Consider the following 17,081-nt stretch of genomic DNA (forward strand, 5'->3'; position numbering starts at 1 on the left):
GACAACCCTCGAGTAAAGTGTAACGATGGCTGTGTGTTACGGATATTTATACATTTGTTTGTGACTTTTTCTACTTTATCTGGTTATTGTGGGTAAAAATAATATGTCATGGCAGATAGACTTCGTTAATACTGCCACAAAAATTTTCTCATCATAGTAAATGACTAGAATATGTCATGACTCATATGCCTTCGCACTCTGTACTACGTATTCCTGCCTTGACCCGTTTGTTAGGTGCTGCAGATACGGGTACTGCCCTGGAGTGGAAACTGGGGACTAACCTAACAGTCCACGCTTAACCTAACCATCAGAGTTTGAGTGAAGATCAGGCCAGAGGCGCACTGAGTCCACACCCACTGCTGTCACATACTGCTTCAGAGAAGAAGAGGATTTGAACGCTAGTGCCATCTACTGGAAGTAGCAATACTAAAAGTCATGACTGAGAATGAAAGCCAAACCAGACATCCTATATGAAGACACATGTTTTGCGGTGCTTGCTCCTCATAAGTGCAAAGCAAGAAGTCTGATTTGGCTGGATGAGAACCTGTCAATTGTGTCACTCTCCACAAGGAAAGAAATTACCTCTAGGAGCTGCCATTAATTTTTGAATGACAGTGATCTGACTGCCAGTACTTCCCACTGATTCTTAGCAATGCTCTTGCCATCCACTATGCAGGAATGTGCAGATGGCTGAGAGACCAGCTAGGCAGAAGAAAAGCGACAGGAGACTTGGATCCTTAATTCTTCAATTGGAAATATTAAAGATCTAACTATCACATATCATAATTTTACTGCATATCCTAAGATTATATGCTATAACATTATCAGCTAAAAATACCCTATGAATCAGGGAAGATTTTGGTTGGTTGGGATAGGCCCTAGATCATTTCATACATCAGCTAGATGCCATAAGATACTGGGGTCTGTATTGGTGGAGCCTGACAGCACAAATTGACTGTTCAAAGGAAACAAGTGCTTTGTCCACTGTTGGTTTGGCCAGATAGTTCATTGCACCTTCCTACCTACTTCTTTTGTATCTGAAGCTCTGACATTTCTGGCTTTACAGGAGCCAGAGGAGAGTGGAAATAGTAAAAAAAGTAATAAGTGCACTGAACTGCTTGGCCAAACCAAGGGTACACTCTGCTCCTTTGCTTGGTTTGTACAGTTCTTTCGGGTGACAGGCTTGTTTGCATTGCACTGACTGGACAGCAGTTGGCGCTCACAAAACCGATAATAATGGTCAAATTCACAACGTAAGTATTTTGTTTGGCAACTTGTGTAACAGCTGAAACTACAGTACATGGGTAATGGATCTCCTCTGGAAACAGGTGGTATCATTCACTCTATACTAATCGGGACTTGCGGAGAATACTAATATAAACCACGATCTCTTCTGTAAGCCACAGCTAAAACAAGGACTGGCCCACTGGTCTGCAGTGTTGAAGGCAGAATTTCTGAATATTTTTAATTTATTGGGCTGACTTTTTTATTCTTTTTTTACTTCGAAATTCTAAAATCTCATGTGAAAGCTTTACTTTTTAACCCCTTCACACTATGACCATTTTACGTTTTTTTCCTTTTAGTTTTTTCCTCTCCTTCTTCCAAGAGCCATAACTTTTTTTTTTCCATCAAACTATATGAGGGTTGTTTTTTGCAGGATAAGTTGTACTTTTGAAGGGCACCATTGATTTTACCATATAGTGTACTGGAAAGTGGGAAAAAAATCCAAATGCAGTGAAATTGCAAAAAAGTGCAATTCCACAATTTTTTTTTTTTTTAATTTAACATGTTCACTATATGGGAGAGCAGTACTAGTATTGCGCCGCTATTGCGCGGCCTCACGCTGAGTGCTGCGGCGATCGGGTGCGAGTGTCAGCTGTATGTCACAGCTGACACCCCGCAGCAATGCCCACGATCGGTGCTAGCACCAATCCCGGGCTTTTAACCCCTCTGATACCGCTGTCAGCTGTGGGTTCCCTGCACGGCACCATCAGAACAACACAATGCAATCGCGTTGTTCTGATGGTCTCCATGGAGACCCCCCGGCACTAAAATGGCTGCGGGGTCCTTCCGGGCCCTGTAGCCAAGGTGGCTTGTGAGTGCCTGCTGAGAGCAGGCGCTGGCATGCCTCCTTCAGTGCCTGTCAGATCCTGATCTGACATTCTGCTGTGCAGTGTCAGATCAGCGATCTGACATTATATAGTGATGTCCTATATTGGGATAATCTAATAAAGATAAAAAAAAAATATTATTTAAAACAGACCCCAAATGAAGAAAAATAAATATTTTACCGATAAATACATTTTTTTATGTAAATAAAAAAAACAATAACAATGGTATTGCTGCATCCATAACAACCCGCTCTATAAAATTGTCCAACTACTTAACTCCTTCAGTGAACACCATAAAAATAAATAAAAAACGAGGCAAAAAACAATGCTTTATCATCATACCGCCGAACAGAAAGTGCAATAAAACGCGATCAAAAAGACGGATGTAAATAAATATGGTACCGATGAAAACGTCATCTTGTCCCGCAAAAAATAAGCCACCATACAGCTCCATCAGCAGAAAATTAAAAAAAAAGTTATAGCTCTCAGAAAAAAACGATGCAAAAATAATTATTTTTTCCAGAAAACAGCTTTTATTGTTTAAAAGCGCCAAAACATAAAAAAAATATAAATGAAGTATCGCTGTAATCGTACTGACCCGAAGAATAAAGCTGCCTTACCAATTTTACCACACGCGGAACTGTATAAAAAAAAACAATTTCTGAATGCCGGTTTTTGTTCATTCTGTATCTCAAAAATCATAGTAGAACGAGATAAAAAAATGCCATGTGCCCGAAAATTGTACCAATAAAAACGTCAACTCGTCCCGCAAAAAACAAGCCCTAACATGACTGTCAGCTGAAATATGAAAAACTTATAGCTCTCAAAATATTGTGATGCAAAAACTAGTTTTCGCAATAAAAAGCGTCTTTTAGTGTGTGACAGCAGCCAAACATAAAAACAGGATATAAATCTGGTATTGCTGTAATCACACGGACCCGAAGAATAAAGTCGCATAATCACTTATACTGTACGAGGAGCGGCATAAAAAATAAAACCAATTCCATGCTGAGTGCTTACACTGGGATTTCCGTGTAAATCTCTGAAATACTTGATTCAGACAGAACCTCTGGCTGAACATACCCTATAATGAGGCAGATGGAGGCACTGTAGACGCCGTCTGACCTGTGAGCCAGCGGTGTTAGTCTTTTTAGGATTGCATAAAAGTGCCGTCGGCCACAGTTTTGTGCACTTCTGAAAAGGACACCGCGTAACAGAGGCCAGACGGAGTCCAGAGTAACTATGTTGCCTCATTATAGTGAATGAATCCCTCAGGGGTTTCATCTATAACATCACTCAGAGATTTAGATGGAAATCCCAAGGTAAGTGGTCAGCGTAGAGTGCCTGATCACTGTGATCCCAAACATGTAAAATGTTCCCAATAAAAGCTTCCACTCAATCCACAAAAAAAAAACAAATCTCCACTCAGATCTCACACTCAGCTTCCACATTACTGGTATCACAAAGGCCCTGGAAAAGTGAAATGGCTCCTCACCCGCCAAAAGAAATTCAGCGAATTCTCCGCTCCCAAATCCAAATGCCCCCCCTCCCTTCTGAGCCCCAGTTTGAATAAACCTACATTTAGTGCCCACATGTTTGGCATTTCTGCAGGTGCGTGTCTCCAGAAGCACGGGCTGGGCATAATGTACTGGTCACTACAACGGCAGTTTGCAATTTTCACTCAGCAACATCCACTGCTGCATGTTCCATGGAGTCAAAATTGTCAATACATCTGTAGATAAATTCCCAAAGGGTTGCAAATTCCAAAATGAGGGGGGATTCTGCTTTTCTAACACTTAGGGGCTCATTATATGGATTACGCAAATTAGTCTAGGAAAATCTGCGTTCCAGGAGTCAAATAGCGCTCTGTCCCTCCTGAATCTCTCCGTATGGCAAAGTAGTACTGTACAGCCACATATGGGCTATTTCTACATTCAGGAGGAATTGTGGGACAGATTCTGGTGCCAGTTTTACCCATTTCCCAGTTTAAAAATGTAAAACTTGGCGCTAACACACAATCTTGGTGGTAAAAATGTAAATTATTTTTTCTTCACTGCCCAATGGCATAAAAGTTTGTGACACACCAGTGGTGTCAATATGATCACTGCACCCCAAGATTAATTAATTGAGAGGTTTAATTGGTAAAATGGGGTCACTTATGGGGGGTTCTGCTGTTCTGGCACCTCAGGGGCTCTTTCAATGTAACATGGCACCCTCAAACAAGTGCAGCAAAATCTGCACTGTAATATGGCTCTACTTCCCTTCTGAGCTTTGCACTGTGCCTCAGAAATAGTTTTCGACCACATATGGGATATCGGTGAACTCAGTAGAAATTGCACAACAAACTTTGGGGTCCACTGTCTCCTTTTCTTTCCCTTGTGAAAATACAATACTTGTAGCTAAAAAAGATTTTTGTGGGAAAAAAGTGATTTTTTTAAAATTTTCACTGCTTAACGTTATAAACTTCTGTGAAGCACCTGAGGATTCAAGGTGCTCAATACAAAACTAGATAAGGTTCCAAAGGGGTCTAGTTTCCAAAATGGTATCACTTATGGGGGTTTCCACTGTTTAGGCACATCAGAGGCTCTCCAACTGCGACATGGCAACCGCTAATTATTCCATCAAATTTTGCATTCAAAAAGTCAAATGACGCTCCTTCCCTTCCAAGCCCTGCCGTGCGCCTAAACAGTAGTATTCCCCCACATGTGGGGTATGGGCGTACTCAGGAGAAATTGCACAACAAATTGTATGGAGCAATTTCTCCTTTTACCCTTATGTAATTGCAAAATTTGGAGCTAAAACATTTATTTGGGAAAAATGTGATTTTTTTATTTCAACGGCTCTAGGTTATAAACTTCTGTGAAGCACCTGTGGGTTCAAGGTGCTCAATACACATCTAAATAAGTTCCCTAAGGGGTCTAGTTTCCAAAACGGTGTCACTTGTTGGGGGTTTCCATTTATATGGTCCATTTTCCCCTGTTACCCTTGCGAAAGTAAAAAAAAAAAATAGGTCTACAGGAAAATTTTTGTGAAAGAAAAGTAAATGTTTATTTTCCCTTTCACATTTCAAAAATTCCTGTGAAGCACCCGAAGGGTTAATAAACTTCTTGAATGTAGTTTTGAGTACCTTGAGTGGTGCAATTTTTAGAATGGTGTCATTTTTGGGTATTTTCTGTCATATAGGCCCCTCAAAGTGTGAGGTGATCCTTAAAAAATTGGTTTTGCAAATTTTGTTGTAAAATTGAGTAATCGCTGGTCAACTTTTAACTTCCTAACAAAAAAATATGCTTCAAAAATTGTGCTGATGTAAAGTAGACATGTGGGAAATGTTATTTATTAACTATTTTGTGCGATATGACTCTCAGATTTAAGGACATAAAAAAACCAGTGACGTTATAGCGATATTGCTAGTGTGTCAATGCAGCGACCTACACAGGGGCATTTAAAATCTTTATTGCTTCAAAAGAATATTTTACAGTTTGTCAATCCAAACGAAGAAAACGATATATTCCTAAATCAGAACTTTTGCTTTCAATATAATTGGATATTACAAACAATAGAAATGATACAGGTGAATAATTTACCTATTTTTATAATCCTTGAGCACCCTATTTGTGTAAAATGCAGCAGCGTCAGCCATCTCCTTCACAAAGGGACCTGGTGCCGGTGTCTAAACATAAATGAAAATTAAAGTTACCTAATTCTTAGATATAAAATCAATAAAATTACACAAACAATATCATGAGTATGCAAATATCTGTATACAGTCATAGCTAAAAGTGTTGGCATTCTTGAAATTGTTCCTGAAAATGAGGTATTTCTTCCACAAAATTATTGCAATTAGATATGTTTTGTTATACTCATATTTCTTTCCTTTGTGTGTGTTGGCAAACTGCAGTCTAGCTTTTTTATGTCTCTGTGTCATCAGTGGGGTCCTTCTGGGTCTCCTGCCATAGCGTTTCATTTCATTCAAATGTTGACGGATAGTTTGCGTTGACCCTGATGCACCCTGACCCTACTGGACGGCTTGAATTTCTTTGGAACTTGATTGGGACTTCTTATTCACCATTCAAACTATCCTTTGTTATAACCTTTCATCATTTTTTCTCTGCCTTCCATATCCAGAGAGATTAGCTACAGTGCCATGGGTTGTAAACTTCTTGATTATGTTGCGGACTGTGGACAAAGGAACATCAAGATCTGTGGAGATGGACTTGTAACCTTGAGATTGTTGATATTTTTCAACAATTTTGGTTCTAAAGTCCTCAGACATTTCTATTCTCCTCTTTCTGTTCTCCATGATTAGTGTTGCACACACAGACGTACAATGGAAATATTACATCAACTTCTCTCCTTTTTATCTGCTTTCAGGTTTGATTTTCATATTGCCCACACCTGTTGCTTGCCACAGGTAAGTTTGAATGAGCATCACATGCTTGAAACAAAGTTGTTTACCCACAATTTTGGAAAGGTGCCAACAATTTTGTCCAGCCCATTTTTCTGGCTTTGTGTGAAATTATGTCCAATTTGCCTTTTTTTCTATGTTTTTTTGTGCTGTTCCAGTACACACAAAGGAAATAAAAGTGTGTATAACAAAACGTGTGCTGTAATTGCAATAATTTTCTGGGAGAAATACTTCATTGTCTGGAACAATTTCAAGGGTGCCATGGCACTTTCGGTCATGACTATATATAGTGTGTTTCACAGGTTCTATTATGCCTGTCCTCAGTGCTTAATGTTTTATTTTGCTTGCTAGTATTTCTCTACATGAAGATATAGGGGGTAATTCATCAAAAGAGTTTAAAAGTCACAACTTTTTGCAAAACACTGAGCTACATTTTTGCATAAGTCCCACCTGTTTTCTAGAAAATTGGTTAGACTTAGCAGAAAGGTCATGGCCAATCTGATAAATTGAATAAAATTTACGCTAGGATGTGGTATATATTATGACTGAAATCTATTCCAGTATTCAGCTAGAGTAGAATTCTGAATCTAGAGCATGGCAGCCCGAAAAGATGCGACAAATTCTTTGTTTTGTGTGCTCCTTATAATGATTTTGGTGCATTCTACTCCAACGGGTTTTTCTTCAAGACTGTAGTAGGGAACACCAGACTTGATGGATTTACTTCATAGCGTCCAAATTACAAACGACTTTTACCCAAAGGAAGTTGTATAAGATGGGACTAAAATTAATATAACTTACCACTGCGATCCAGCCGAGTGCTGGAATACTTTCACTTATTGCTGAAAGGTGGTTGAACATTTGACTTCCTCGGTTCTTCTCTCGGAATGTCTGCACTTCAAGAATCTTCTCTGATATGGGTTTGAGAAGAGATGCTAGTTCAATCTATTAAAAGTAAAGATATATACTTACATTATGACAGGATCATATCGTTATCCCTTTAAGTCTCCTTGACACCTGCTAATATGGCAGCATGCTTAAATGCTTTTAAAAAAAGTATCTATTTCAAGTATTTTTCATGGCTTATTATCAAAACTTTTTTGTAGTTTTTTTGTTTTACTTTGAATTATTTTAAATATGTGTACGTTTTTTGTGTTTGTTTTTAAGCCCTTTAGAGAACCCTAGGGGAAAAACCAGATCTTGCCTTGTTTTAGGCTGTGTGCCCATATAAGCGTTTTTTTTCGCGGTTTTTAATCGTTTTTTCCATGCAAAAACGTTTAAAAAACGCATACATTAAGCATCCCATTCTTATAATGCATTCTGCAATTTTTGTGCACATGATGCGTTTTTTTCTGGAAAAAAAACGCATCGCGGTAAAAAACGCAGCATGTTCATTAATTTTGCAGTAAAAAAATGCATTTCCAACTATATTCTATGAAAATGTGGATGCTCTGGAAAAAAACGCATAAAAAACGTGCAAAAACCGTGCACAAAAAACGCGTTTTCCTGGGAAGGAGTCAGGTTTTTAGTCAGGAATTTTCTGCATACGTGGGTACATAGCCTTAAAGTTTAAAAGCTCTATAAGTGAACAGGAGGTTTTGGATAAATAAAGTAGCTCTGAGAATAGGCGACACTGCTCAACTGAATGATGTGCTTAATACAGGCCAAATCTGACCGAAAACTTGTCAAGAGTAAGCCAGCTGCTGCTTCTTGTGGTGCCAGTTATGCACGATGGCAACTGCAACAAGTTATGTAGTGTGTAAAAAAACAAAACAAGGAACCGATGGAAAACATGACGGCTCAAAGGTAGAGGTACAGTCATTTTATTGAGACCACAGGTTTCAGCAATGAACAGGTCTGATGAAGACTCCTGTTTGGCGCTGAAACAAGTAGCCTCAATAAAATGACTGTACTTCTACCTTTGAGCCGTCATGTTTTCCAGCAACGCCCGGTGATTCCTTGTTTTTCTTCTATACACTACAGCGCTTATTTTAATTTTAAACAAAGCAACTCTAAGGGCCCCGTCACATATGGCAATCTCGCTAGCGAGATCGCTGCTGAGTCACAACTTTTGTGACACAACAGCGATCTCACCAGCGAGATCGCTGTGTGTGACAGCGATCAGCGACCGGCCCCCCTGCCGGTATCGCTGATCGCTGCAAGAAACCTCTGGACATTTTTTTCGTCGTTAATCTCCCGCTGGCCAGCACGCATTGCTGCGTGTGACAGGCAGGAGACCAGCGATCAGCTGTAAAATAATAATAAAGAAAAAAAAAATATTGTTATTCTCACCTTCCGGCGTCCCGCGCAGTCTTCCCGCCTCTCTCCACGCTCCCAGTCCCAGTAATCCTTTGCAAGAAAGACCGCGAGACTTCGCGATCCCGCGAGAACGGACGTCATCGCGGTAATTCTCGCAAAGGATTACTGGGACCGGAGCGTGGAGAGAGGTGGGAAGACTGCGCGGGACGTCGGAAGGTGAGAATAACAATATTTTTTATTTTAATTCTATTTTTGTCATGAATATGGCATCAGCGCTAACGAACACAGCGATGCCGGGCGCACGGCGTCACTCTGCTAATCGCTGGAGAAGCTGTCTGTTTGACAGCTCACCAGCGATCACATAGCGACTTACCAGCGATCCTGACATGTTGATATAGTTGTCGGGATCGCTGGTAAGTCGCTATGTGTGACTCCAACTTAACTCTAAAAAGGCCCCTTATCAGATCTGCAGTATTATTTATAGGGTTTTGTTGTCACACAAAGCCTAGAAACATTGCATTAGCACTGATATCAATGTGATATACTGGAAGTTAAAGGGAATATATTGTCAACATTTTGTTTTTCAATAATTGAAAAAAAGGTAAAGAATTAATGTTTTAATTTAAAAATGTATATTTTTTAAGGGCAGAAAATAGAAAATATAATGTAAAAACTTGTGATATTTTCAACTTTTAAACACTAGGGGGAGCAGCTGCTGACACTTGCCTTGAAAGCCAGCCTAGTTTAGTGATAGATCACAGTAGGATTGCAGTAAATATGGGCAGGGACTGCTCCCACATGTCTGATGTCACTGCTCCCCTTCTGGAGAGGGTGAAGTTTAGAATCACAATGTGGAGCATTTCATTGATGATGTGATATTGAGTTATGGACAGTGTCATTGAGGACAAATGGCAGCGCCATTCTTGTTACTGTTGTGCTGCTCACTGGTCTCTACAGAGATCTGAGTGGAGCAGTCCTTTCATTGTGGTTGCAGATCACAGAAAGTATACAGTTTATCAGTGAGTCACACAAACAAATGGGCCATGCACACAGCGAGCAAGTCTCTATGACAGTGTTCACACCACCAAAAGACTCAAACACAGAAAAACACAGTAAAACAAACACATAAAAATATCCTGTTGTAAAAAAGTAACAGTAAACAGCAAGTGCTAATAAAAAGATGATAACAAAATAGGGTATTTGGTTGATACATTTTTTGCAAAAAATGTATACTAAACCGCTCTACTGAACGTCAAGGTATACCCATCTCAGAGCAGTCCCTAACTAATGTATTTAAAAACCTGAACATGTGAACAGTACCTATATGAGCAGGGTTCAGGCAGGTAATGTCCGATGTGGACACGCTATGGAGGACGGCTTTTTGTGTGCATGGCCTGACACATTCTGTGAAAGGGGCACAGATTTCTGCAGACAAACTCCTTATCCACAAAAAGGTCTCAGCACATTCACTGAAAAAAATTGCATTACTAGGGTAATTTCACAATCAGCTTATATTAACAGTTTCTAATGTGTAAGGCTGGTTTCTCTTTTTCATTGGGCAGAGCTGCGGTGGGCTGCGTACTTCCGTTAAGTCCTGCTCACTGCCACACCTCTTCCATTCAGCTCCGCATACGCCTGCATGCGTCATGCGTACCTATCTTTGACATTGGGTACGCAGGCCATGCGGATGTATGCGGATGCGTCCAAATGTGTAGTTTTGACGCTGCGCCGAACGCAACATGTTGCATTTTGTTGCAGTCAGCGGCGCGTCAAAACGACGCATGCTGACGCATCCGCATACATCTGCTTGGCCTGCGTACCCAATGTTAAAGATAGGTACGCAGGCTGCATGCGGACGTAGGCGGAGCTGACCGGATATGCGGCAGTGGGTGGGGCTTAATGGAGGAAGTACACAGCCCTCCGCAGCTCTGCAGAACGCATATGTGAAACCAGCCTTGCTAGGTATATTAGAGTAACAAATCCTAAACTGTCACTGCTATCTTCATAATGTGTATTTATTTTTGGTGATTGTGGAAAAAGATACTGGTTGGTGGGGTTAATGGTATAGACATAAGGGGAGCAGAGTGTTTATAGAGGCGCAAAGTGTCATACAGAAAAAGTAAAATCCATAAGAAGGGATGAGAGGACCCTGGGAATGTTGGGGTTTCTTGCGTTTGGCTAAACTATAGAAAAAAAAGTGTGGTTTGGATAATAAATGAATGAATGAATGAGTGAATGAAAAAAAAACGGCATTAGGTCCCTCCTATTTTTAATAACCAGCTATGGGATAGCAAACATTTGCTGGAATATATTAATAGGCTGGGAATTCCCATTGTTATTGGGCCATTCCCAACCTACATAGCTGCCCCACAAGTGGTGCATCATATTTGATGCAGCAGTTCTGGTGATAAGCCTCAGCTCTTCCCAATTGCCCTGGTGTGGTGGCAATCGGAGTAATTGTGTTTGGGGTTAGTAATGGAGGAGAGATATCAGTCAGACACCCTTACTAACAGAGCAGTAAAAATAAACGCACACACACACACACACACCAAAAAGTCCTTTATTTGTTAAAACACTCCCCGACAAATACCCTCTTTCACCACTTTATTAAAGATAAAACTACCACTCCAGTCTGCCATATTCCACATCGAGGTCCCACGACGAGGATCGTCCAAAATTCCAGTATATGGATTCCCATTTAGAGAACGGAGTTTCTTAGGCACTAACTGCAAAAGACACTGCTGGGTCTCACAGTGGTCCGCAATAATCGGTAGTATCTGTGACTGGCGGTGACGTCAGTAAGGTTACCACTTACAACCGGATAGAGTCGCTGTGGGACAGTGTGGCAAACAGCGGCTTTGATAGGGAGTAACCTTACTGATATCACTGCCAGTCCAAGCTGCTAGTTCCCACACTGTCCTCTATGTGACAGCGTGGGAACCTGCAGTGCTGTAACCTGCGGTGACTTCAGTAAGGTTACCACCGGTCACAGCTGCTGTTTTCCATGCTGCCACACAGTGGCTATGATAAGTGGTGACATCAGTAAGACTGTAGAAAGTGCCCACAGCCTGAATGATTGTTGATTGGCTGTGCTGCAGCCTTTCAATTAGCTTTAGTTGAATGCCGAACCCGAACAGTAATACAGACTTCCATTTCGAAGTCTGTGTTCAGGGTTTGGTACTGAGCGGTACAAACCCAGCGCTTAACCAGTCGAGTTCCCTCATCCCTATCCATAAGACATCTCCGGAGATGTCACATTGAAAATATTGGATTAATTACTAACACTTCAACCTCCATTGAAGTAGAACTCCACATTGAACATATGGGATTAATTATAGCTGGGAAAAGAAAAACAAGTTAAAACTAGGAAGTGACAGGGAGAGCTAACATTTCAACCTCTACTGGAGTAGGGACCAGCTTCAGTGACCATGTAATTACAGCACAGAAATGCTTTGAAATATACCAAGTCTGAGATTAATTTATGCAGAGGTGAAGGAATACACTTCCCAGGAAAGAGCATCCTCTGATCAAAGAACTGTTCTGAGATTTTTTGTTACCAGTGTTCAGATATGAATATTGTGGTTTTGGATTGATCCGATATTTATGGCAGATATACAGTTGTGGCCAAAAGTATTGACACCCCTGCAATTCTGTCAGATAATACTCAGCTTCTTCCTGAAAATGATTGCAAACACAAATTCTTTGGTATTATTATCTTCATTTAATTTGTCTTAAATGAAAAAACACAAAAAGAATTGTCCTAAAGCCAAATTGGATAAAATTCCACACCAAACATAAAAAAGAGGGTGGACAAAAGTATTGGCACTGTTCGAAAAATCATGTGATGCTTCTCTAATTTGTGTAATTAACAGCACCTGTAACTTACCTGTGGCACCTAACAGGTGTTGGCAATAACTAAATCACACTTGCAGCCAGTTGACATGGATTAAAGTTGACTCAACCTCTGTCCTGTGTCCTTGTGTGTACCACATTGAGCATGGAGAAAAGAAAGAAGACCAAAGAAATGTCTGAGGACTTGAGAAACCAAATTGTGAAGAAGCATGAGCAATCTCAAGGCTACAAGTCCATCTCCAAAGACCTGAATGTTCCTGTGTCTACCGTGCGCAGTGTCATCAAGAAGTTTAAAGCCCATGGCACTGTGGCTAACCTCCCTAGATGTGGACGGAAAAGAAAAATTGACAAGAGATTTCAACGCAAGATTGTGCGGATGTTGGATAAAGAACCTCGACTAACATCCAAACAAGTTCAAGCTGCCCTGCAGTCCGAGGGTACAGCAGTGTCAACCCGTACTATCCGTCGGTGTCTGAATGAAAAGGGACTGTATGGTAGGAGACCCAGGAAGACCCCACTTCTTACCCCAAGACATAAAAAAGCCAGGCTGAAGTTTGCCAAAACTTACCTGAAAAAGCCTAAAACGTTTTGGAAGAATGTTCTCTGGTCAAATGAGACAAAAGTAGAGCTTTTTGGGCAAAGGCATCAACATAGAGTTTACAGGAGAAAAAAGAGGCATTCAAAGAAAAGAACACGGTCCCTACAGTCAAACATGGCGGAGGTTCACTGATGTTTTGGGGTTGCTTTACTGCCTCTGGCACTGGACTGCTTGACCATGTGCATGGCATTATGAAGTCTGAAGACTACCAACAAATTTTGCAGCATAATGTAGGGCCCAGTGTGAGAAAGCTGGGTCTCCCTCAGAGGTCATGGGTCTTCCAGCAGGACAATGACCCAAAACACACTTCAAAAAGCACTAGAAAATGGTTTGAGAGAAAGCACTGGGGACTTCTAAGGTGGCCAGCAATGAGTCCAGACCTGAATCCAATATAACACCTGTGGAGAGATCTAAAAATGGCAGTTTGGAGAAGGCACCCTTCAAATATCAGGGACCTGGAGCAGTTTGCCAAAGAAGAATGGTCTAAAATTCCAGTAGAGCATTGTAAGAAACTCATTGATGGTTACCGGAAGCGGTTGGTCGCAGTTATTTTGGCTAAAGGTTGTGCAACCAAGTATTAGGCTGAGGGTGCCAATACTTTTGTCTGGCCCATTTTTGGAGTTTTGTGTGAAATGATCAATGTTTTGCTTTTTGCTTCATTCTCTTTTGTGTTTTTTTCATTTAAGACAAATTAAATGAAGATAATAATACCAAAGAATTTGTGTTTGCAATCATTTTCAGGAAGAAACTGAGTATTATCTGACAGAATTGCAGGGGTGTCAATACTTTTGGCCACAACTGTATTTTAGGCATCATAGTGAAGGGACGAACACCACGCATTCACTCACATCACCATAAGGCCATTAAAATACTTCTAGCTTAATATTAGTCAAATGGATAGTGCTATACATGTCATGTCTGATCCTTATAAAAATATAAAATTATGATCGGAAACATTATCTACAACCTGGGACCACCAGGGGTGAAGTTATCCTGAAAGTTGGGGATCTCATGGAATTCTGATCAACCCTGCACAACCCAAAACAAGTCCCAATATTATGTCATCAAGTTGGGGTATGTGGGCGTAGCACTGAGATAATAAAAATGAAAGTTTGGGTCTCTGTCTTGGATCATTCTGGAAGACACAAGATTACTGTGAGAATGATCCATTTTCCCAATCGGAGTGCTTCCCTCTGCTAAGCCCTAACCCATTTCTGTGACCCCAGGTTTAGCAATTTTCTTTTTCTTATTCCTTTTTATGTTCATATAATTTTTTACATGATTTGTAAATTACGGTGGAATACTGTAAGTCTGTAAAATGGACCATAGACAATGCATATCTACATAATCTACACAGTAGAAATACTTATTTGAAGAAGAGGATGTGTCAGTAATAACAAGCAGTACTTTAGTCCAACAGTGAAATTCATATTTTCTGCAAAATATCTGAGTTCAAGAGGGTGAACTAGACAACCAACACTGATATCTAACAGTAGAGGCCAATCTATTGCATGACTACTTAGGAATTAATGACCCGGGTTTGGAGGTAAAAACAGAACTGCATCGGCCATGACATGGCATGTTGAACGATGATGATAATTTGTTTGTCTGCATAGGTAGAATATAGTAACTGATACAGTAGGATATAGGACCAACATTTTATATTTCTGCTATATGGTACTACTATACATCAATCTGCAAAGGTAGGAGTGCCCGAGTAGTGATCCAGTTCATAAAGTATTTACAGAGAAAGATTCAGCACTCAGAAGTTATGCAGTAGAACTGCAAGGCTGTGTGCACACTGTGCATTTTTTATGCATTTTCACAATGTGTTTTCCTCATGGAAATGGGCCAAAAATGATATGGAATCTTTATGCCAGCTAATTCAATGACAATCCTGAAGTGATGTGCACATGCTCAATAATTTTCCTTGAGTGTTCGCACAGCAATTTTTTTCTGTAGCATGTCAATTCTTTGTGCGGATTTTTAGCGTTTTTCACCCATTCACTTCAATTGAGTCAGTCAAATCCGCGGCAAAATCGCAGGTATAAAAATGTTTCCGGAGTTTTTGTTTGAGTTTTTTATGGGCTTCCTATGGTGTTTTCCACTCTGTCATCTGTGTGACAGAGTGGGAAACACTGATGCGGTGGTTCTTTATTGGTGGTAATGTTACTGCCAGTAGAGCGTTACCGCCGTCAGAATGCTGTGACAGTGACCCCGCAGCAGTGACTGTGACCCCAGCAGCGGTGACTGGGTCAGCAGGCGTCGGCTGATGAGAGACTACTACTCCCATCAGGCTATGTCTGCTGTCACTGATAGCAGTGATAGCAGGCGGAGCTGATGGGAGTAGTCTCTCATCAGCCGGCACCTGTGCTTAAACTTGAAAAAATAAAACAGGTAAAATAATTAAATACGTATTCAAATAAAAAACACATTATCACCTAACACCAAATCACCAATGCCCTTGTCTCCTGTAAACAATCAAAAATAATAAACCACCATGTACTCTCTTGTTCGCCAAAGTCCACGTAATCAGAGTGTCCCATAGCGAACTCAAGGAGATGTGACTGCTCTAACTGGCTGCTGACGATACACTGACAGAAGAGTCATCGCACCCACACTGTATAGCGCTGAGCTGCCATGAGAGAGGTCACATGAGTTCATCAGCTGATGAGCTCTGATGATCTCACGGCATCACCGCTGCAATCCAATTACAATTCATATTTGATCTTTTGGTGCTAAATTCTAGACGTTCATCAGAATGCAATGAATTGTCAGAGATCAAGCAGTTTGGGAAGAGGAGCGCAAAGGAGACACAACCATCGTTGCTCATGCAGTGCCTCTACACTTTGATGGTTTCTTCTCTTTTGCACTCCTTTTCCCTAACTGCTTCACCCACATCAATCTGTTCTATTCTGATGAAGGTCTAGAATTTAGCACCAAAACGTAAAATATTAATTGCAATTGGCTTGCTGCAATACAACTGATACAATTCTGCTGCATAACCCCTGAGTGCTGAGTCTTTCTCTGTATATATTTCATTTTTTCTGCATTATAAACTGACAGCAAGCCCTATTCATACAGCTCTGCAAATATTAGAAGATCTGTCAAACTATGCATCAAAGCAGAGACTAACTAAACTTATTACTTAGTCTGTGATTTTTACTTCCTTCTATTTCTATTGTTTAGATAATTGTGGCATAAACTGATCAACACCATAATGGATGGTTTCACAGCTAACATGAACAGAGCCTTATTAGATTTGACCTCTCCCCATTATTAGCTTATTTTCGAAAAATATTTGCATGTATAAGCAAACGAAAAATACAGAAAGTTTTCTAACAATCATATAAACTGTTTAAAGGCCCCGTCACACACAGCGATCTCGCTAGCGAGATCGCTGCTGAGTCACAACTTTTGTGACACAACAGCGATCTCACCAGCGAGATAGTTGTGTGTGACAGCGATCAGCGAGCGGCCCCCCCCTGCCGGTATCGCTGATCACTGCAAGAAACCTCTGGACATTTTTTTCGTCGCTGGTCTCCCGCTGGCCAGCACGCATCGCTGCGTGTGATAGGCGGGAGACCAGCGATCAGCTGTAAAATAATAATAAAGAAAAAAAAAATATTGTTATTCTCACCTTCCGGCGTCCCGCGCAGTCTTCCCGCCTCTCTCCACGCTCCCGGTCCAGTAGTCCTTTGCAAGAATGACCGCGAGACTTTGTTATCCCGCGAGAACGGACGTCATCGCGGTTATTCTCGCAAAGGATTACTGGGACCGGAGCGTGGAAAGAGGCGGGAATCCTGCGCGGGACGTCGGAAGGTGAGAATAACAATATTTTTTATTTTAATTCTATTTT

At 40.8% G+C, this 17,081-nt stretch overlaps 1 protein-coding gene across 1 annotated transcript in view; it reads right to left on the reverse strand.

Moving 5' to 3' along the window:
* Positions 1–17,081, reverse strand: part of CAP2 (cyclase associated actin cytoskeleton regulatory protein 2) — a 203,835-nt gene that overhangs the window by 49,915 nt on the left and 136,839 nt on the right. Inside the window, exons 5-6 of the mRNA XM_073589936.1 lie at positions 7,315–7,458; positions 5,696–5,781 (exon numbers count right to left, since the gene is read on the reverse strand). Of these exons, the coding sequence (XP_073446037.1) occupies positions 5,696–5,781; positions 7,315–7,458 (230 nt within the window). The remainder of the gene's footprint in view (positions 1–5,695; positions 5,782–7,314; positions 7,459–17,081) is intronic.

This window comes from Dendrobates tinctorius, unplaced genomic scaffold (assembly GCF_039654945.1).
Source record: "Dendrobates tinctorius isolate UK_male_01 unplaced genomic scaffold, ASM3965494v1 ptg000115l, whole genome shotgun sequence".
Taxonomy (NCBI): Eukaryota; Metazoa; Chordata; class Amphibia; order Anura; family Dendrobatidae; genus Dendrobates; species Dendrobates tinctorius.